Source organism: Mesoplodon mirus (assembly GCF_964341445.2).
Source record: "Mesoplodon mirus genome assembly, chromosome: 11".
NCBI lineage: Eukaryota > Metazoa > Chordata > Mammalia > Artiodactyla > Ziphiidae > Mesoplodon > Mesoplodon mirus.
Genome location: NC_138987.1, coordinates 31102666 through 31123990, shown reverse-complemented (window position 1 = coordinate 31123990; position 21325 = coordinate 31102666). Strand labels below are relative to the sequence as shown.

At 40.3% G+C, this 21325-nt stretch overlaps 1 protein-coding gene across 1 annotated transcript; it reads left to right on the top strand.

Moving 5' to 3' along the window:
• Positions 1–615: 615 nt before the first annotated feature.
• On the top strand, positions 616–20882 carry RTCB (RNA 2',3'-cyclic phosphate and 5'-OH ligase). Its single transcript, XM_082636955.1, has 12 exons — positions 616–806; positions 3985–4063; positions 5225–5292; positions 6407–6506; positions 8826–8982; positions 10594–10750; positions 11764–11923; positions 13198–13373; positions 13875–14063; positions 14752–14862; positions 16263–16382; positions 19768–20882. Exons 1-12 carry the CDS (start codon positions 714–716, stop codon positions 19873–19875), a joined length of 1518 nt encoding a protein of 505 aa, XP_082493081.1. The 5' UTR covers positions 616–713; the 3' UTR covers positions 19876–20882.
• The last annotated feature ends 443 nt before the right edge of the window (positions 20883–21325 follow it).

The window sequence follows — 21325 nt, the reverse complement described above, 5'->3', positions numbered from 1 at the left end:
AAGCGACACTGGATAAAAGCACAATCATAGAATACTTAGTCATCACAGAAGGCTGGACTGGGAAGCTCTGGCTATCCATAGGGACTGCCATTTACTCATCTTCGTATTGCTCATAAAATAGCGATAGATGCCCCCGTAATAGATTCCCCTGTCAGTGTTGTTGGAATAAATGATAAACTGTCACGTTTCATTCTTTGGAATGCCCTTTTCTGAAAGAAAAGTTATTTAATGTTTTCACAAATTCATTCTGAAACATTACAAAATTTCCGTTGTGGTATTTATTTAAACATGTTTCTCTTTCTCGGCTGCAGACATTTCTTTCCCCTCACTACTAGGGATGTAAACTCCAAGCAGATGGATTATTTAGAACAACTGGACCTGATCCCGATTCAGTGTGTTTTTCAGTGCTGGAAAACACTTCCAAAACGAAGGATAACTAGATCATACTAAAAACTACTGTACTGCATTTAGCTTAGCTTTAGCCTAGAAGAAAATGACTAGTTAACATCCAAAAAGTTAAACGCTAGAGGACAGTCTAACTTAAAAAAAAAAAAAGCGATTGGTGCGACGAGTTTTGAGCCTCGGCGCTAGCCGTCGCCCATCCTGCCGCGCCTGCGCGTTGAGTTCCGGAAGTTGGTGTTTCTGTCAGCGGGACAACGCGGCAGCGACCTTTCAAAGCGGAGCCGGGAGTTTTCGCCACTCTTGTCGCCGCCATGAGCCGCAGTTATAACGATGAACTGCAGTTCTTGGAAAAGGTCAATAAAAGCTGCTGGAGAATCAAGAAGGGCTTCGTGCCCAACATGCAGGTGAGGCGGGGGAGCGGGACCCGGTGCCGGGGCCTTCCCGCCTGGGGGCCCGCGGCGCGTCTCTACCCACCCGGCCCGGTCTCTTCCGAGCCCTCCCGAGCCCTCCCGACCCCTCGCGCGCCGGAGAGGCCCCCGCCCCCAGCAGAGTTCCTCCCATCCCCCAACTCCCACCCCACCCACCCCTCCCGCCTCCGGGGCTGCCCAGCCTGTGCCGGCCCCACCTCCCGGATGGAGAGGTCCCCGAACCGCGAGGACGAGCAAAGCGGAGTGCGTCCAGGGAATCCCAGTAAATACGAAATTGGCCTTTGCAAAGCGTCTTCACACAGAAGTCTCATGAACGCACCGTGAGATGTGTTACGTCCCTGAGCCTTAGAGACATTAGTGGGCTTTTACTAGGTGGCCCAGCCAGTCCGGGGTGCAGTTTCTGGGACTGAACTCCGCTTCTCTGAGTCATGCCGGTCATTTATATAACGGTTACTGACCTTTGTTCGCTGAACCAAGTTTCTAGCATTCACTGCTCCGTGTTGGTTTTTTTTTTAAATTGATATGCGTGGAGTTTTAATACAACGATCTTGCTTCTCGTGGCAACCTAGAAAGTTCACAGGGCAGGTTTTTTCTTTTTAATATGCACTTCGCAGTAGGGCTTTGAGCGTGAGTCGGTTACACGGCTTCCTTTACTCACCCAGTAGAAGCTCAGCTAACACGTGATGTCCAGTTCACTTCTTTTTCCTCTGACAGGATGACGTATTCCCGATGGAGACTTGGGAGCCCGATACCAGAGAGTCTGAAAGCCAGGTCTCTGTATCTCTTGGGCTTCCTTGTCATTTGTGCTTATGGTCTTCCATTAAAGTGAAGAAGAAGGCATTTGTGAGGTTTTGGTGCATATGTTGTTAGACGGCTTTTGAAATCCCTTTAGGTGCCCTGCAATTGTATTGAAGGTTTGTGATCCTGCGTCTTGGTAAAAGTTCCTGATAGCCGCTCCACCCTTTTACTCAATATTAAAACTTATTGAGCGCCCCCTATGAGCAAAGCACTTAGCTAGACGCTGAGCGGAGAAAAAGCCCATAGTCGCAAACCTCCCTTTTGCTCTGTTTTTTCCTTTGACTAGTTTCTTTTTATGGAATCCAGTTCCCTGCAGGGAGTAGAAAATAAAAAGCATATGATCATCCTAAGAGGATTGTAACACACACTGTTATATTCTGTCAGCAATTCTGGCTTAACTTTTTTTTTTTTTTTTTTTTTTTTTTTTGCGGTACACGGGCCTCTCACTGTTGTGGCCTCTCCCGTTGCGGAGCACAGGCTCCGGACGCGCAGGCTCAGCGGCCATGGCTCACGGGCCCAGCCGCTCCGCAGCATGTGGGATCCTCCCGGACCGGGGCACGAACCCGCGTCCCCTGCATTGGCAGGCGGACTCTCAACCACTGCGCCACCAGGGAAGCCCTCTGACTTAACTTTTGATGCACACACTCCTGCTAATTCTGCTTGGGGGCGAGTCTGATTTTTGCTAGGCAGTTCCAGTTTAACTATTTGAACAACACTTCACTACCACCCCTCCCTTGGGAATGGAGAGTTGAAATCTTGATATATTGCTCTTAAAAAGTTACTGACCTTATGGTAGGCTTGTGTTGTATTCCCATTCTCATAAGAGTAGTGAACTTCACACTTACAATTCCCTATCTCTCTTGCTTAATCTCCATTTCTCCTGTAAGAACCGTGTGCTGCCCTAAAAATTCCTCAGTTTCTTAAAAATACTTCTCTCACATCTTTATGTCATCTTTCCATTCAGCTCCTAAATGTGTTGCTGCTGCTTCAGTAATGTCTCTTGTCTTTAAAGAGCCAGCTCAGTGTTCACAAAAAATGAACAAACTGTGAAGCGCACCCCCGCCCCGGCTACCGCCTCCCTAGACTGTTGAGCCCCTTCTTCATCAGATTCTTCCGTAGTACTCTGTGCTTCTATTACAGCACTTGCCCCATTGCACTCTACATTTTCTAGTCTGGGCTTCATGCTAGACTAGAAGTTCCACAATATCACGATCTTGCACATTCTCTGTATCTCCCCTACTGCCCAGTACAGTGCCTGACACATAATGAGTCCTCAGCAAATGTTTGGTGAATTAATAAATGTGGTCCTTTGGAAAATTGAGACATTTTCCATAACTGGTATTGTTGTTCATGCAGTGGTAAGATGCAGAAGTCATCTTTCTGATAAATAAATTTCCTTGTCCAGATGATTGTTAAATCTTTGGTTCTTCAATGCTAGGCAGATCCTTCATAATATTTGATCTGTGATTAAAATGTTCTGTCCTTTGGTGTTACATAATTATGTCTTCCATTGCCCATTGTGTGCCTCTATTGTCAAGCTTTTTTATCCCCTTAAAATTACATAGATGGTAAAACTAAGCACACAGCTATATAGCTACCTGTTAAAATTTTTTTACTCACTGTTTACCTAAGTACAGATTTGTAAATCAGAATAGGACACAGTAAAGTGTAGTGTGCTGTTGTCTTAGACCTAGAAAAAGTACACTTAGGTCAGATGACTGCATTTTTATGTTTAGATCTGAGTTTTTGATTCATTTATTTTTTTCAAAACCTACTGATATTTTAGAAGCACAAGAATACTGAGACCTTTGGCCTTAGTGAGAGCATTGTTGGAAGACGTTTCTTTATCACACACACACAAAATATTTTACCTGTTGAACTTTTAAATATGGCCTATGAGAGTAGGAGAATAAACAAAATGATTTGTGAACATTATAAAATACACTTTTAAGATATATTTAAAGATAGGAACATCTTGTAAGTAGTTTTCTGCTTGTTTAAGGTAGTGTGAAAGTGTTTTATAAAAAGTAAAGCAAAATCGGGCTTCCCTGGTGGTGCAGTGGTTGAGAGTCCGCCTGCTGATGCAGGGGAAATGGGTTCGTGCCCCGGTCTGGGAGGGTCCCGCATGCCGTGGAGCGGCTGGGCCCGTGAGCCATGGCCGCTGGGCCTGTGCGTCCGGAGCCTGTGCTCCGCAACAGGAGAGGCCACAACGGTGAGAGGCCCACATACCGAAAAAAAAAAAAAAAAAAAAGAGTAAAGCAAAATAATATTGCCTACAGTGTTTGTATTCTATCCTGTACTTATATACATCAGGTCCATGTGCTCAGACATAATTCTTCCTTTTCTTTGGTACCAGGTTGAAGGAGTTTTCTATGTGAATGATGCTCTGGAAAAATTAATGTTTGAAGAATTAAGGAATGCCTGTCGAGGTGGTGGTAAGTAAATTAGAGTTTGACATGTGGCAGTACAAGTAGTGTCTGCCTTGTGACCTGAAAAATGGTAACTCAAATAATTATAATTTAAAAATACAAAAGTGTTGTCAAGGAACGATCAAGACTTCAAATGAGATGAGAACCGTTACTTATTCGTGATCACATTGTTAGCCACCTGACCCTGTAGAAGGCACTTGGAGCTGGATGGACCTGGTTGGTTTTGCACCTAACCTCGGACAGTAATAACAAGAGCTACCATTTATTGTGCACTTACTATGTGCCAGGCACTTTACATAGGTTATCTCATGTAATTCTTAAAGTAACTCTAAGAGGATATCTCCATTTTACAGATGTTTAAGTCAAGGCTGAGTGAAGTTAAGTCATTTTAATTTGTCCAAGGTTGCACAGTCTCTCAGTGACAGAATCAGAATTCAGATCCAGGAGTGTCTGATTACAAAGTCTGTGTACTGATTAGCCTCATTGAACTTCAGTTATCTCATCTGTAAAAGAGAGTTTATAACACCTATCTTGCAAGACTACAGGGAGGTTTAGAGATAAATGTATAAAACTGTAATATAACATTCTAGTGGTGATGGTGGAATAGAAATCTCGTTTTAACCCTTTTATTTTTTTAGTCAACAAACCTAAAATAAATAAGTCTCATCCCGCCCCCCACCAGGGTGTGCTGACTTGTCTGAAATGATACACAGCCAGTGACAGAGCTGAGATTAGAACTCCAGATCCCCTGACTCACCATCCAGTGTTTTCCCAACTCTTCCAAATTGCTCTTCTTTGTCACTTAGAGTAAAACCAGTACTTTTTTTTTGATATATATTATGAACAGTTTAAAGAACCCTTTTTTTATATTGACAACATAAGGTATAATGATTATGTTTTACATCTCCCTGTACAGTATTTGCAAGCAATCCTCCATGGTATGCACAGAATACTGACAGCATGTTTGTAATTAGTCTGGTTGCCCTCACTACCTTCCTGTGCATGTGCTGCCTTCTTCTCCACTTCATCTCAAACACCCTTTTATGCTTTGTTGTTTTAGCAGTCCTAACCACTACCCCTTCATTAACACAATCTAGAAAAGTATGAATACACTTCAGCTAAAAATCAAATATGTCCTCTTTTCTAATATTGAAATTTTGTTTTCAGGTGTTGGTGGCTTCCTGCCAGCCATGAAACAAATTGGCAATGTGGCCGCCCTGCCTGGGATTGTTCATGTGAGTCTATGTTCACAGTTTTAATCACTCATATTTTTTTAGTCTGAAAGTTTGTTGAATGGATGAATGGCCATGCCTAACTGATAGTGGTGTCATTTAGATAGTGACCTTCAAACATCTAGAAATAACCATGGAATTTAAAGAAATAACTGAGTCTGGGTAACATCTCCGTTTCTGGTTGCCTTTAGCCAGAATCTATAAGTGTTTGAGAACCTTTGAAGTAGATTTTGTTTTCTTGTTGTACACATTATTCTTATATCAGTTTGCCACCAGTGAAAGTTTCACTGTGGCCTCATTTAAGAGGTTGATTGGAGAAAGATTGGCAAGAATCGTAAGGGCTAGGACTGAGGGGAGGGACAAAGGGCAATATAGCTGTTGTGGATATGATTGGAAAAGGAGGGTGGTAGCGATGGTGGGGATAGAACTGGATGGTACAAGTGGGGCCCTCACGCGAGTCTACATTCAGATTCCACCATTAGAGGTAGATGTTAAATCCATTCAGCAGACATTTTTTGAGGTCTTTATGCTGGTTTCTCTGCTGGGCACTTGGGAGGAGAAATGAAAACACATGGCTTGTGCATTTAAGGAACTCGTAAGTGTCCAGGTGTCTGCATGTATTCCTACCATGTTTTGACCTCCATTCTTCCTGGGTCAGTATCCTTTTCTAGGCCCCAGATGTAGAAATTGTACAGTTTTCATACCATCAAATGGATTACATTTGTCTCTGATTGCTTAAACACTAAGGACCTGTGTAAATCAGGTATTTTCCTCCTGTCAGCCTGACATGACCACAATCTGTCAATCATCTTTAAAATGTAATAATGCATTAAAGTTAGTATGTGGTCCTCCTATGTCATGTGGTACTAAGGCTTTTCTCTTTTCAATTTTCTTAGTTAATGTCAGACTTTGTAAAAAAGTTTTTCCTGCTATATTTGGCTTTATGATTAGGAATTTTTATACCTAATTTCCACCAATAAAGAAGATTTCATGAAAACAGAATCTTGATTTAGGGAAGGCTTCAACCCCCCAGCCTATTTGACAGTTAGTGTCAGGTCTATCAGGCAGCCAGAGTGCCAGTGAGAAAGCTGTATTTTATTTTCTAATTCTCTTTCAGCGATCCATTGGGCTTCCTGATGTCCATTCAGGTTATGGGTTTGCTATTGGGAATATGGCGGCTTTTGATATGAATGACCCTGAAGCAGTGGTATCCCCAGGTAAGGTCATTGTGCATGTCTGCTCTCAGGTGTGTAGGTTCTCTCAGAATCGTAGCCTTTCTAAAATAGAGCACGGCTGCCTTTTGTTTGTGAATGTCAGCCTCATCATATTCTGTCATTTCTTTTCCCCATTTACTGAGAGAATTAATTGTGGACACTCAGGAGACTATTAAAATATCAAGTAAAGCATATATTTATTTTAAATTATTTGGGCTCCTACTGTGTGCCAGGCACTATTCAGACATGGGCTACAAAAGAAACTGAAACACTTCCCTGGCAAATTATACATCTTCTTTGTGCCCCAGTTATCTCTTAGGCAAACTGTAGTTAATAATGTTACTTACTACATAGCATTATTGTGAGGATTAAATTCATTAAGCTGTGTTAAAATACTTAGAACAATGCTGGACACATAGGAAGTACTTGATAAGTGTTTACTCTCATTAGCATCATTATTAGTCACTTGTAGTTGTGTACTTCTTTTCTGCTGTGTTGTGCTTTCACTGAAAATGTTTCACACTGGAAGTAATATCTTTGTGTTCAGAGGCTGAAAAAAAGATGAAAGGTTGAATTGTGTCTGGAGAGTTCTGCCTCCAGCAGCAGTGGACAAGGTCATTTCAGGCAGTCCTTTGCCGAGAACAATGAGAAAAGCTGCGTGAAATTTTTAAAACAGAGCCAAAAACGCATCTGTTGAAACCATAAAAAAACTACAGAGGCAGTAAGAATTTGTGAGTCTAAGATCCAGAGGAAAAGTGCAGATACATGAGCCCAACATTTAGCACTATTTTTCTCTTGAGGAAATTTCAGTCAGTAAGGACACAGATGATTTGAACAATCCTGTTACAAACTTGACATCTTGATCTCATATACATGTGTGGTTGTGCATGCATCCACATTACAGTGCATCCAAGAACTGTAGAGTACACATTCTTCTCAAATGCACACAGAATGTTTACCAAAATTGACCATATACTGAGCCGTAAAGCATGTCTCAAATTTCAAAGCATTGAAATCATACAACAGCAGTTCTCAAACTTTGGGCTCAAGACCCCTTTATGTTCTTAAAATTATTGAGGGTTGATCTCAAAGGCTTTTATCAATGTTTACCTTACTGGAAATTAAAACTGAGAAAGTTTAGAAACAATAATACACAAGGACATGTCTCATTACCCCTCAGAGCAGGCATGTTATCACATGTCATGTAGCCTTTGGAAAACTTCACTGTACAGTAGAGAGAATACGTTTAAAAGGCTAATAATGTCTTAGCATTGTTATACAATTAATCCTAAAGGCCTGAAAGAATTCCTGGGTCACACCTAAGAACCACTGATATAGAGGATACTATCCTACAACAGCGGAATTAAGTTAGAAATCACTAATAACAATAAAAACCTGGGGGAAAAAACCCATGTTTATGAGTTAAGCAATATGCATTTAAATAACCCATGGGTCAAAAACAAAAAATCGTAATGGAAACTACAAAATAATTTTAACTGATGTTAATTTAAAAAACACCTGTCTAAATATTGTGGATTACTGTTAACGCCATACTTGGATAGAAGTATATAGCCTCAGTGCACAAATTAGAAAAGAAGAAAGGCTGCAGTATCAGTGATCTAAGCATCCATCTCAAAAAGTTAGAAAAAGAACAACTAATTAAACCCAGAAAATGTAGATAGGTGGAAATAATTGAGCAAGATTAATGAAACAATATACAGTGGTAAGGATCAACAGAGCCAAAAGTTGGTCCTTTGAAAAGACTAATAGAATTCATAAACCCCTGACAAGAGTGATCAAGAAAAAAAGAGAAGCACGTAATTCAAATTTTAATCTCTAGTCTAGATGTTACTTGTTCATTACTGCCTCCTTGACCCACAAAGTACCTTTAGTATGTATTTACTTTAAATTATGTTGTCATCAGACTTTACCCACAGAGAACCACTTTGTTGGCTCCTTTAAAACATAGCTATTTTTAAAAGGGCCTCCCTGGTGGCGCACTGGTTGAGAGTCCGCCTGCCGATGCAGGGGATACGGGTTCGTGCCCCGGTCTGGGAGGATCCCATATGCCGCGGAGCGGCTGGGCCCGTGAGCCATGGCCGCTGGGCCTGCGCATCCGGAGCCTGTGCTCCGCAACGGGAGAGGCCACAACAGTGAGAGGCCCGCATACCGCAAAAAGAAAAAAAAAAAAAAAAAAAAACATAGCTATTTTTAAAAGAGTGGCTGTCTTTTAAACCCTTTATTAATAGTGGGAAACCACAGGTAACAAAGCCTAACTACCTGATTTCGCTAATATTTGACTAACTTTTCTCTATTTTGTAGGTGGTGTCGGATTTGACATCAACTGTGGTGTCCGCTTGCTAAGAACCAATTTAGATGAAAGTGATGTCCAGCCTGTGAAGGAGCAGCTCGCCCAAGCTATGTTCGACCACATTCCTGTCGGGGTGGGGTCGAAAGGCGTCATCCCGATGAATGCCAAGTAAGAACAAGAGCTGCCAGTAAAGGGAGGGAGAGAGAATAATCACACGACCCTCACGTTCATTTCCAGTGTAGGACACTTAGGAGATGGGGATTATTCAGTCACTGTTGAGGAAGTGGTAACGAATTGTTTTTTTAAGTATGAGGTCTGTAACGTTCATTAGAGACATTAGTCAATTCATGTTCATCATGACAGCCTTTGACATATGGTAGAATTCATAATAGAATAATATCCGCTGATGTTTACTGAGCACTTCCTCTATGCAGAGCAGTGTGCTGTAATGTAGGTGTATATCATTTTGTGTAGATAATAACCCTAATACCATTCCTAGTTCACAAGAAAGGAAACTGAAGTTTAAAGAGATAACACTAAATAAGCTAGTAAGTAAAGTCAGGATTCAAACCAAGGATCCTCTGGCTTCAGAGGCTGTATCCTGAACCCCACTGTCCTTTGTCAGTGAACCTGTATTGACGACCTTCCTTTTTGGATGATAGCACTGAGTGTGTTCTTCACCTAAGATGTTGTGTATTTCCGAAGTAGAAAATTCAGTGTAAAGCTACAGCACAGTGGCCTTTTCATGGCCGTTGATGTACTGTCGTAGCTCGTGTAAAGCTGTGCACCTTACACTTTGCAGAAGGGTGTGCTTAATAAGTATGTATCATTAATGACTTCTGTTTTATCTAAAAGTTCATGTGAATTTTGCATTCTATTCAAATATATGTACAGACATTAATACTAAAATGTTTTTAGCTATTTCCTGTTATACAACTCCCCTTTACCAAAAAACAAAACAAAAAAACTTGGAGTAAAATTGATACATTTGGAAGATGCTTATTCTGTGACTTTATGTGGTCCCTGGTATGCAGTCCCACTTTGAAAAGCACACCTGGAACATCTAAATAAATTCCAAGCATCTTTACAAATATTTTAGATAGGAATTTTCTCCTAATAAGTAATGTTTGAAATGGGCTGTTGTGGGGAGGGCCCATTGATCATTGTAATCTCTCCGGATGGTATTCTGGAAGAGGGCTAGACCTTAAGTGAAGATCAGAGCTTTTTCCTTCTAAGGGTTTAACGTGTATGCACCTCAGCTTCAAAGTGCGGGTGCAGTAAAGCGACGTAGTACTTCTGTGAAGGTGGGAATAGACCTTAAAATTCAACCTGTGTTGCCTGAGGACATTGAGATAGCTTTGTTTGTTAGTTGTAATTTTTCATAAGTTACTATGAAAAGTTAGTGTAGCTGTAGTAAAGTTGGTGGTAGATAATGATATTTGATTATGGTTATACATTTTCTGTGGCTGCTTAATCACTGCCTCATAGAATTCAGGATCAGAGAGATAAATAAGATTTGAAAAGTATGAGGGGCTGTGTAAATGTCAAGAACTATAATCATCTGTAATGTGGCATTTATAATTTTAATATTCAATTATTTATGTAACTGCTTTTCCTCAAAAAACTAGAGTCGCTGAGAGCATGAACTACATCTAGCATGATGCCTGATACACAGGCAATAGTCAATATAGTTCTTTCTTTTGCCTTTGGAGATGTGGTCATCTTTAGATTTTGATCTTCCTTGGCTTTGAAATGACCTGCACCTTGTTACTCACTCAGAGACTTGGAGGAGGCCTTGGAGATGGGTGTGGACTGGTCCCTAAGGGAAGGCTATGCCTGGGCTGAAGACAAGGAGCACTGTGAGGAGTACGGAAGGATGCTGCAAGCCGACCCCAGTAAGGTCTCTGCCAGGGCCAAGAAAAGAGGCCTTCCCCAGGTAGCGCTTGCTTTGCAGGGGAAATGTTCAGTTTTTTCATATTTTGTTTTTTTTGGGAGGAAGAAAAAAATCTGTCTTCCATGTAGTAAATATACCCCAGCTTTTTTCACATCAAAAGGAACACAGATTTGTTTGTTTATGCTTCATTCTTAATCTTTTAAAAAGCTATCAGGAGCTTGCAGATGTTCATAAAATAAAACAAGATATCATGAATTAGAAGTGGATGGGAGGAAAATGGGATATGATTATAAGGCTTAAAATGTATACCAAAATTGCATATGTACAAACTTTGACAATCTACAGATTTGGCTGAAAGTTTTCTAGCATCCAAGATGACAACAGATACCTTGTCGGTTCATGGTGTCCATGAGATAAAAATATACCAGATGTTTGAAATTTACAGCAAATTGTGATGGCTTTGCCACTAATTCACTGTGACCTTGGGCAAGTCTCTTTTGCCTGTCTGGGTCTCATTTTCTCATCCGAAAATTGCGATAGTTAAAACTAAGCAGTCTCTAAGATTGTTCGAACACTGCCATTCTTTGGATCCGTAAAGCATCTGTTAGCTCCAGTTATGGGATATATTCTTCCAGTGATGGATAGTGGTAGGTGTCAGTGAACTCACAGATATTTCAAGAATCATTTGAACTTGGACTTTGTGTAAGAGTCACCATTCACCAGAATTCACCCCAAAATTTGACCCTTCTCTCCATGATGTTTAAATTGTCCTGTGAGCCATTTGGTGGTTTGAGTTTTCGTTTATGATGCTTTTAATGTGCTGTGCCTCAAGCAAATAATGATATAATAAACGCAGGAACTGGTCTACATTATTTTAGTTGTGTGGGATATTACTTTAAGTGAATGAAGCGTTTCTAAGCTTAGAAGTTTTTTTGTTACACTATTTGTGTGGTTATCTTTTTGGTTTTATTGGTTTTTTTAAACTATTTGCTTTGCAAATGGATTTTTTCAAACCTGAATAGCAGCTATTTTATCAGACATTCTCATATTTGCAGTTGGGGACTCTGGGAGCAGGCAATCACTATGCAGAAATCCAGGTTGTGGATGAGATTTTCAATGAGTATGCTGCTAAGAAAATGGGCATCGACCATAAGGGACAGGTGTGTGTGATGATCCACAGTGGAAGCAGAGGCTTGGGCCACCAAGTAGCCACAGGTATATTCTGGACCTAATTTTTGGCTTGGTGCTAAAATGTACATTTTGTGGGGAACCATATAGAGATTAAAGGGAGAAAGTGCTGGAACTGTACTGTGCAAGTTTTTACCCTGGTTTTCCTAACTAGCAGAAATTAACTTCACTGGTCCTTAACTTACTTGTCTGAAAAAAATAGAATAATAATTATTTCATATGGTGTTGTCAAAGGCTCCAGTTACCATATTTACTCTTACAGGTTACTATTACTGTCTGGCCAAGAAAGAGCAGTAAAGACTTTAAATTGTAGAGTTTATGATATATGCAGGAATATGTTTTAGACACCTACCTGTACTGCAAGATTAGGTGTTATAGTGGATTCAGAAATGAAATAGCAAGGGCTCCGCCCTCAAATTGTCTCATGAGAGAGATGTCATGTTCATTAAGAAGAAAAAGTAAAGACAGAAGGTATAGTAATTGATAAAATACTATGGAAGAGACAAAATAAAGTGTTTAGGGAAAAGATTTTAGAGGTGACTTCATGGACACATAACATGTGCAGTTTGAACAGTCACACACACAGAGCATTCATGACCAAAAGACAGTGTGAACAAAAGCAGGAGGCAGGGAAATAGTAGAAAGGTCACTTTGGAATGTTTGTACGATGAGTGAAAGGATTTATGAATATAGGAAAAGTTATATAGACACATGGAAATTACTGTAAACTCTAAATTGCAATTATGGTTCATCCTTGTATGTACGTTTCATTCTATGGGAATCTAAAAATTTGTGCCAGCCTGGCCTGTTAGAATATTTTGTCTAGCAAATATATGGAGCATTGACTAGTATTCTGAACTTTCTACTGAGTTCTGCTCTACAGTTTATCATGGATTTGATTTGCATGCAGAAGGTCTAGCAACTTATCTCCAGTTCTCTTAAGTCACTAAAAATTATTTTTAAAAACCATGATGGCAATAAAACGTATTTTATTACTTCTCATTCATGCACATGCCAGGAAGGGAGTAACTCAGACCACCTTCCATTCCCCTTGCAAGTCCTGGAGGGCAGGTGTTCTCTTTGGAGCCTGCATATATTGTGTCACATAGCTCTGACAGAAGATTCTCAGTAAATATATCTTGACCAATAAATAGATGAGCTCAGAAACACTTTAAAGGGAAAATGGTATTTTACTTGTTTCTTTGTAGAATGGTTTTGAATCTAGCCCACCTTTCTGCAATAAATCTGAATTATAAAGGGAAAGCTGGCTGGTTTGGACTTGTTGCGCTCTCTCCTTTCAGATGCACTGGTAGCTATGGAAAAAGCCATGAAGAGAGACAAGATTATAGTCAATGACCGTCAGTTGGCTTGTGCTCGAATCGCTTCCGCAGAGGGTCAGGACTACCTGAAGGGAATGGCAGCGGCCGGGAACTATGCCTGGGTCAACCGCTCTTCCATGACCTTCTTAACCCGTCAGGTACAGTTGAGGTTGCTTGTCTGTTCCCAGTTATACATGATGAAGTTAAGTAATTTAAAACATAGTGTATTCAAATCTAAGCCTGTAGAATTTGGTTTGGGAAATGTATGTAATAGATATTCAAAATATTGGCGAAGTGTCCAAGCTTTCGGTGTGTCCTTAAGCTAACTCAGCAGGGTATCAGGAGAGGGGAGAAGAGAAGCCAGAATTATTCCTAGAATTTGCCTTGAGCAGCAGAGAGGGTAGAAGTGCCGTTCACTGAGATTCAGAAGGCTGAAGAAGAAGCACCTCTGACGGGTTCGGTCAAGACTAGTTGGAATTTATGGAGTGGCGTTTGCTCTGTGGTCTAAAGACAGTTTTTGTCCTTTACATGAAGGTTAATAATTCTGCTCTTTTTGAATTCTTAAATCCCTCACTCCCTTCCAGCAGACCTTCCAGAATCAATAAGATAAGTTCTGAAGAGCTGGTTCTGCCACTTTTAACGTAAGCTTTTTCTCTTAGGCTTTTGCCAAGGTCTTCAACACAACCCCTGATGACTTGGACCTACATGTGATCTATGATGTTTCTCACAACATTGCCAAAGTAGAACAGCATGTGGTGGATGGAAAGGAACGGACTCTGTTAGTACACAGGAAGGGATCCACCCGAGCTTTCCCTCCTCACCATCCCCTCATTGCGGTTGATTATCAAGTACGTACTGAGCCATTTGTGGTTTTAAGCAGTGGGGGCATGATTTAGACAGTTCTAAATATGTAAGAATTTAAACAGGAAAGCAGCAATTGTGAAAAGAAAACAGTCTGTCATCCATGAGAACAGTGATTTCCAGTCTTCTCTGAAGCATGACTCCCCCCATCATCTGTGCTTGCAGTGTGCTGTAGTGCTGCATGGAGAATATTCTACTCCATTAAGATGCACTAAGATTATCTTTTTAAGGCCTCTGAATGATTAGAAGACAGGATTAAGATTAAACTCAGTCTGTTTCATTCCTCTTATCCTTTTGGTGTCTGGCTGTGATAGAGTTAGAAAGACCCTTAACCTACTATTTCACAGATGAGGAAACAAGCCTGAGAGGGCAGATGCCTTGCTCGGGATGGTTCTTCCTAAAAACACTTCACTACACATTTGAGTTTTGCTTTGCTCTTACCTTCAGTCTGTCTTCTGCTGCCTTCCTGGTCCTCACATTTTTCCTCCCATCCTCTTCCCTTCCCTCTCAACTATCAAAGAATCAAAATAATATCTTAATATAGTTGTGAGCGCAGTGCATTTAAAGGCCCTGGTTTCTCCACGGTCCTCCAGTGCAAGAGGAAATTTAAATCTCAGACATAGAAAGCTCATGCTTTTCTAAATTTTAACACGTTTGATTTGTGTGCTTCCTCAGCTCACTGGACAACCTGTGCTCATTGGCGGCACCATGGGAACCTGTAGCTATGTTCTCACTGGCACTGAGCAGGGCATGACAGAGACCTTTGGAACAACTTGTCATGGAGCGGTGAGTTATGAAAACAGAAACTTACTTAGAAATGTTCTCTTCAGTGTAGTCATTGTTTTGCATTTTGACAGGTAAATGTACTTGGTTGAGCATTAACAAAGTTGAGGTTTGGGTTTGTCTTGTCTTCTACCTGAATTTTTCCCCGTAATATATACTGTCTAGTGAACTAACTGAGGACACCAAGTATCTCGACCTTAGTGGGGTCATTGTACGGCCAGGGACTATTCCTCAACTCTGTGAGTCCACAAAATCCAGATTGAGAAATTATCACACTAGCATGACGGATAAAACTTTACCTGATGCAAATTTACATCACAGTGTATCTCAGTGATTCACAGACCTAGCCATTAGCATAATTTGTTCCTTACTGGGTGGGTCCACTCGAGATTTGGAGGATATGCACCATTTTGCAAATCAGGACCCATGTGTAGACTGCACACCTATTTCAATATATTGCCTCTTCTAAGCCAGAGGTTGATAAACTTTCTATAAAGCACCAGACAGTAAATATTTTAGGCTTTTGGGGCCGTAAGATCTCTGTAGCAGCTATTCTATCGTGCCATTTTAGTAGAAAAGCAGCCATAGACAATATATAAACAAATAGGTATTGCTATGTGCTAATAAAACTGTATTTATAAAAACAGGTAATAGGCCAGATTTGGCCCACAAACCAGTTTTCCAACTGCTCTTCTAAGCCATCAAAGCTCTTAGCTGGTGATGGAGTGGAAAATAGAAACTGTCTCTGATACCTTCTCAGTAGGACAGACCCTCACATATATATTAACCCTACTTTTTTTCCTCTGATCCTTTTTCATTTTCAGTTGCCTCCCAACTCCTAACTTTAACCCAGTGATCAAAACCATCTCCCCACACACATTAGCAGTGTCTCAGGGCATTTTCTGTTGTTGCAGTGGGGGAGGGGAATTGTGCTATTGGCATCTAGTGGGTAGAGGGCAAGGATGCCGCTAAACATCTTATAACGTATGGGACAGTCCCCATAACAGTTACCTCATCCAAGATGTCAGTAAGTGCTAAGGTGGAGAAACTGTTTTAAACCACAAAGAGCACAAAGTTTTTGTGATGATAGACATACTGATTACAATTTTAAATTAACATATTTATATGTAATTGATAATTAATAGTGATTAGATACACAAAACTAAGTCTTTAAATGCTAAATGCTTTGTAGATGTAAATTTGTCTTCCAAAAGGATGAGTCTTAAAACAAAAAGCACATTACAGTGTTGATTAAATAGAAAAAGACTCTCTTATTTATTTTTTTAGTTTAAAAAGAAGTCAGGGAAAAGGCATATGATCCTAAGGGTTCAAATAATTGCTGGGATTGAACATAAATTGGAGCTCAGAATTTATAAATGAAGTTCATTCCTTTCCCAATCTAGGGCCGTGCACTGTCCCGAGCAAAGTCAAGGCGTAATTTAGATTTCCAGGACGTCCTAGACAAATTGGCAGACATGGGAATTGCAATCCGTGTTGCCTCACCCAAGCTGGTTATGGAAGAGGTAAGTGAAATTTTGATAAGTATTCAGCATAAAATTGTTTATAATTTATGCCAGTACACGGACACAGCAATTTTTAGTATTGCTAATAGAAATGGTTTTTTTTAAAATAACCTCAGTTACAGTCTGTCATTGTCTTCTCTTTTGTTTGGAGGTTAATTATGAGCTGGGTCCATAAGAATGATTTTTACCATTCATGTACAGTCTTTGTCTACATATTACAAGCTTTTAAATTTAGTTGGAGCTGACCCATCTTAACCTTTCTTTTGCACAACTGTATACTTAACAGTTAAATTTGAAAGCAAATTTGAAAAGGTAGGGCGGGAAATGTTTGAGAAAATGGGTTTTTTTGATTCATAAGGGAGCAAAGATTTTGTTTAAATTATATGTATGTATATGTACACATATGTACATATTTAAATTAGAAGTAACATAACTTCCTTTTAAAAGTTTAAGAGAAAAGAAAAATTGTCATCCAGAAATTCTGTGCCTTGACATAACTATTACCTCCTTTTTTAAGATGCTTATTGCCATCTTTTCCCTAAATGCTTTTTTTAAACTGGTTATAATCACAGTTTACAAACATTTTATAGTCCTTTTTAAAATTTAACACATTATCATAATATTGTTTACGTCATTTTTTTAACGATTGAGAAATATTCTACTAGCTAAGTACCGTAAGTTTCTGCCCATAGTGGATATTCAAGTAGTTTCCACATCTTTGCTACGCTAAATTAAGTTGTACTCTGTGTCTTCATGCATGAAGCTTTCCTCCAGATGTTTTAATAATTAGAGTGAAATCTCAAAAGCAGAATTACTGCGTTAAAGAGTATGACAAAGCTTTATTTTTTAACAACTTAATTTTTCACCTGATTTTAATTAAGAGGTTTTTGAAAATACCAAGAAGAAAACATCTAGAATTCCACCAACCAGAGATAACCACTTTTAACATTTGGTATACTTTTTACTTGCACATTTTACATATGATTTTTTTCACTCATCCAGCTAATACTTATTAAACATATGCTATAGTTAGGAACTGTTCTAGGTGCTAGGGATATTGCAGTGAACAAAACAAACATAAATCCTTTCCTGTGAAACTTACCAAATAGTAAAATGTATAGTGTGTAGAATGATGGTTAGTGCTACAAAGTAAAAATGGGAAGGGGGATAGGGAGAGACTGGGAGTGGGTGCAGTTTTAGATAGGGTGTAGTGAGGTGGTATTTGAATGAAGACCTGAGAGGGGTAAGGGAACAGGCTACGTGGGTATCTAGGGGTAAGCTTTCCAGGCAGGGAGGATGGCAAGTGCAGAAACTCTGAGGCCAGATCATACTTGGAGTTTCAAGAAACGGTGTGGAGGCCAGCGTGACTGGAGCAAGCAAGAGGGAGAGGAGGTTAGAGAGGTAGGGGCACCAGATTGTGTGGGTCCTTGTTTTTTCCTTTACAAATGGATTTTTGCTCTTCCTCTGAGTGAGATGAGGGGAAGACTTAGGAGAATTTTGAGCAGAAGAATAACATGATCTAACTGATGTGTTTGCATGCTGTTGAGAAGAATCTAGAAGAGAAATCGATGATGCAGGAAAGAGTGGGGAATTACTAGAGAAGTGTCCTTGAGTAGATGAAAGGAGATAGGATCTGGTGGGGTTGGTCTTTGCTAGGAGCTTAGGTAATTCATCCTTAATAAAAGGAGAGAAGGTACAGTTGCTGGTAGTCAGGGAAGATATGGTAAGAGAGTTTATGGAGATTCTGTTCTGGTTGTTTCTGTTTTTTCAGTGTAATAGGAAGTAGGGCCAGCAACTGAGAGTGGGGATGCAGGAGAAGGTATAAAACCATCATCTAAGAAAGTGATTGGCCTAGTGAAATTTTGGGTGATTGCCAGGACAGCGTCAAGGGCCCACTTGAGCTTAAATTCAGTGGTTGGGTGTTTTTCAGCTACATCCAACTGTATAGGTGCAGGCATGAAATAGATGTTGAGTTTCCTTTAACCAGGGTTGCAAGTTCGACACAGTAAAGGAGAAGCAAGGTTGTTGAAGGGTGTTGCAAAGGGATTGTGGGTCTCCTGGGGTTAAAGGATTGTTGGAGGTGGAAACCTAGGCTGTCTGGGGTGCTGGGAGCTGAGACTGTGGAGGAGTTGTAATCATTGGTAATGATGAGTTCTGGGGGAATGACTCTGGGAGTGAATGGTTGAGGTAAGTATTGAAGGAGCGGGAATCAAGAAACTAGGAAGCCGAGTTACTGAAAGAATCCTCTTCCTGGGTACTGAAATCGTTCTGAATTATAGCAGGAGAGGGTGAGGGTGACCCAGGAGCTACAAAACTTCAAGTAACAATGGGGATCAGACTCTAGCAGAAGATTGCAGCAACAAGAGTAGTGGGTGGTATAAATGGTGACTGCAACATTCAAAACTGGGAGAAAGGAGGGAGAATGGTCTGAAAGGAACCATGAAGAGCAAGGACACCTGTCCCACCTCTCAGCCTAATGGCATGACCCAGTTTGGGAGAGAAAACAGCTAGCACTTCAGAAAGTTGGAAGCAGAAGATCCTCAGCGGAGGTCCATGTTTCAGCAAGAACAAGAAAGTGAAGGGAATGCTTAAAGAAGAAAGGAAGAAGTTCTTTGCCTTTGACTCAGTGGAAGGAGTTCAGAGGCCACAGTGGAAATGTTTCAGAAACTGGAAGGGAATAGGAGATGGGATAGAAAGGGGTGTGTACAGAGCCCCCACGGGAATCAGTCTGAGAGGCCTAAGCTTGCTGTGTTGACATGAATGGAGATAAAGGGTGTGTGTGGTGAGATTTGTTCTCATGGTGGGAAGACAGAAGGAAGGGGGGAGGTCTTACTAGAAACTCACAGAAATCAATTGTATGTGTATGTATGTATACCCATGTATGCATGCACATATGTAGTGTAAGTTATATATATGAAAGTAATAACCTTTCCTTATTGTGAAGGTTATACATGGTCATTCCAGGAATTTTGACAACTGTAGAAATATCTAATAAAAGAAAATCAAAATTGCCAATAACTCCACCATCCAAAGACAGTTACCACTAACAGGATGATTTGGTACATTTCCTTCCAGTTGGGTATTAGTGTATATGCTTTATTCAATTACATTTACTGCTCTTCCTACTTTTATACAAGTGATATATGTTCTTTGGGGAAATTTAGAGAAATACAGAAAAAAAAATAAAACAAGATGAGAGTGTTATCATACTACTCCCTTACCAACACTGAGCTTAATCATCTTTTAAACCTTTGCCTATTTGATAGGCAAAAAAAAGAAAAAACAAAACCAACTCAGTACTGTTTGAATGTGCATTTTTTAAATTGCAAGTGAACATTAATGCTTTTAGAGATTCCATTTTAAGTAGACTTTTCCTCCCCTGCAGGCACCTGAGTCCTATAAGAATGTGACTGATGTGGTGAACACCTGCCATGATGCCGGAATCAGCAAGAAGGCCATTAAACTGAGACCGATTGCTGTTATCAAAGGATAGAACCCTGACCACAGCCACCGGACACCACTGACCCTCACTGAAGTGGACGTGGACTGAAATGCTCTTCAGACATCAGACTCGAGACCTGACAGGTTCCAGGGTGTGCAGGTGTAGCCGCCCGTTCCAGAATGGCTGGCGGGGAGGCTCCTGATTCAGTAGCCAATGTTGTAAACTTTCCTTCTGGGAGGAGTCACAGTGCCTCCATTTGGAAAGGGATGTATATGCTTCCTCCCTGATTATCCCACAGGTTTTTAGGAAAGTCTGTTAGGGGGTGGGGGTAAGTCAAGAAACTGCCTTACTCGGTCATACAAGTCTTTAATCATCAGAATGAAGTTCTTTACACCAACCTTTGTTTCCAGCCTGAGAGGTGTCATGAAGAACATTGTATTAAATAGGAAGGTTTTGGAATGTTTCTTTTTGCCCTCTGTTTGTCAGTTTGTCCATTTAGCCACTCCTATACCCCCTTCCCCATGCACTGAGCAAAACCCTAAATACCATTCTTACTTGGAGCATATAAAAGGGTCATAGCAAGATGTTAGATGGATAATGAGACACGTTATGGAGGGGTTATGTGTGGAGGTGTAGGGATAGGGACCCAAAAGAGAAAGTAATTCATCATAGACTTGCTACCTTTGTCATTCTAACTATACGGCAGACTTCTGACTTCCCTGTAAAAATGGCATCAGCTGGTATCTTTAATTAGGCCTAGTCTGGTAGACTTTTCTTGAATAATAACTTGCACAGCAGCAGCAGAGAACCCTCACATAATACAGATATCTTTACATTTATGATCGAATTATTATAAAAGCATCAAATGGCCGCAGCTATGATGTTAATGGTTACTCTTGTGTTGACAGGTTGGCTAGTCCTTGTGCCACCTAATCAGATTAGGTATTATATACTGTGACACCCAAAGATATTAACGTTATAGGTTACTAAGGCCATAGTTGAGTCTAAATAGTCAGTAAAATAGAAGAATCTAATAAAGTTGTAATATGTTGTTTATATTTTGTGCTTAATGTTTTATGGCTTAGGATAATTAGTATTTTTTCTTGGTTCACTTTGGACAGTGTTTCTGTTTTCTGATTTTCTCCCTGGTTGCTTTCAGAGATGCACGCGTATCTCTCAACATATAATAAACCCCCCCCCATTGGAGTGTCTTCTAAATGCTGTTTGGAAGGCTAGAGAAAAGCAGACTTCCTCTGAAAAATGTATGATATGAAATAGCATGTCTTGACTCTGAGCACTCGGTAACTTTAATGTTTTTGATGGTAGAGTTTGAAAGTTATCAGTAGGTTAGTAATCGTAATGCAATAATTATGCATTAGTTATGCCTCCAGATTGGACCAGCAACTGTTGTACACAGATGAGTTAAGGATGTAGGTTACCTGTGAACACTGGAGGGCATTTAAAGATGAGAAACAGGCTTCTGGCAAGTGCTAGATTCTCT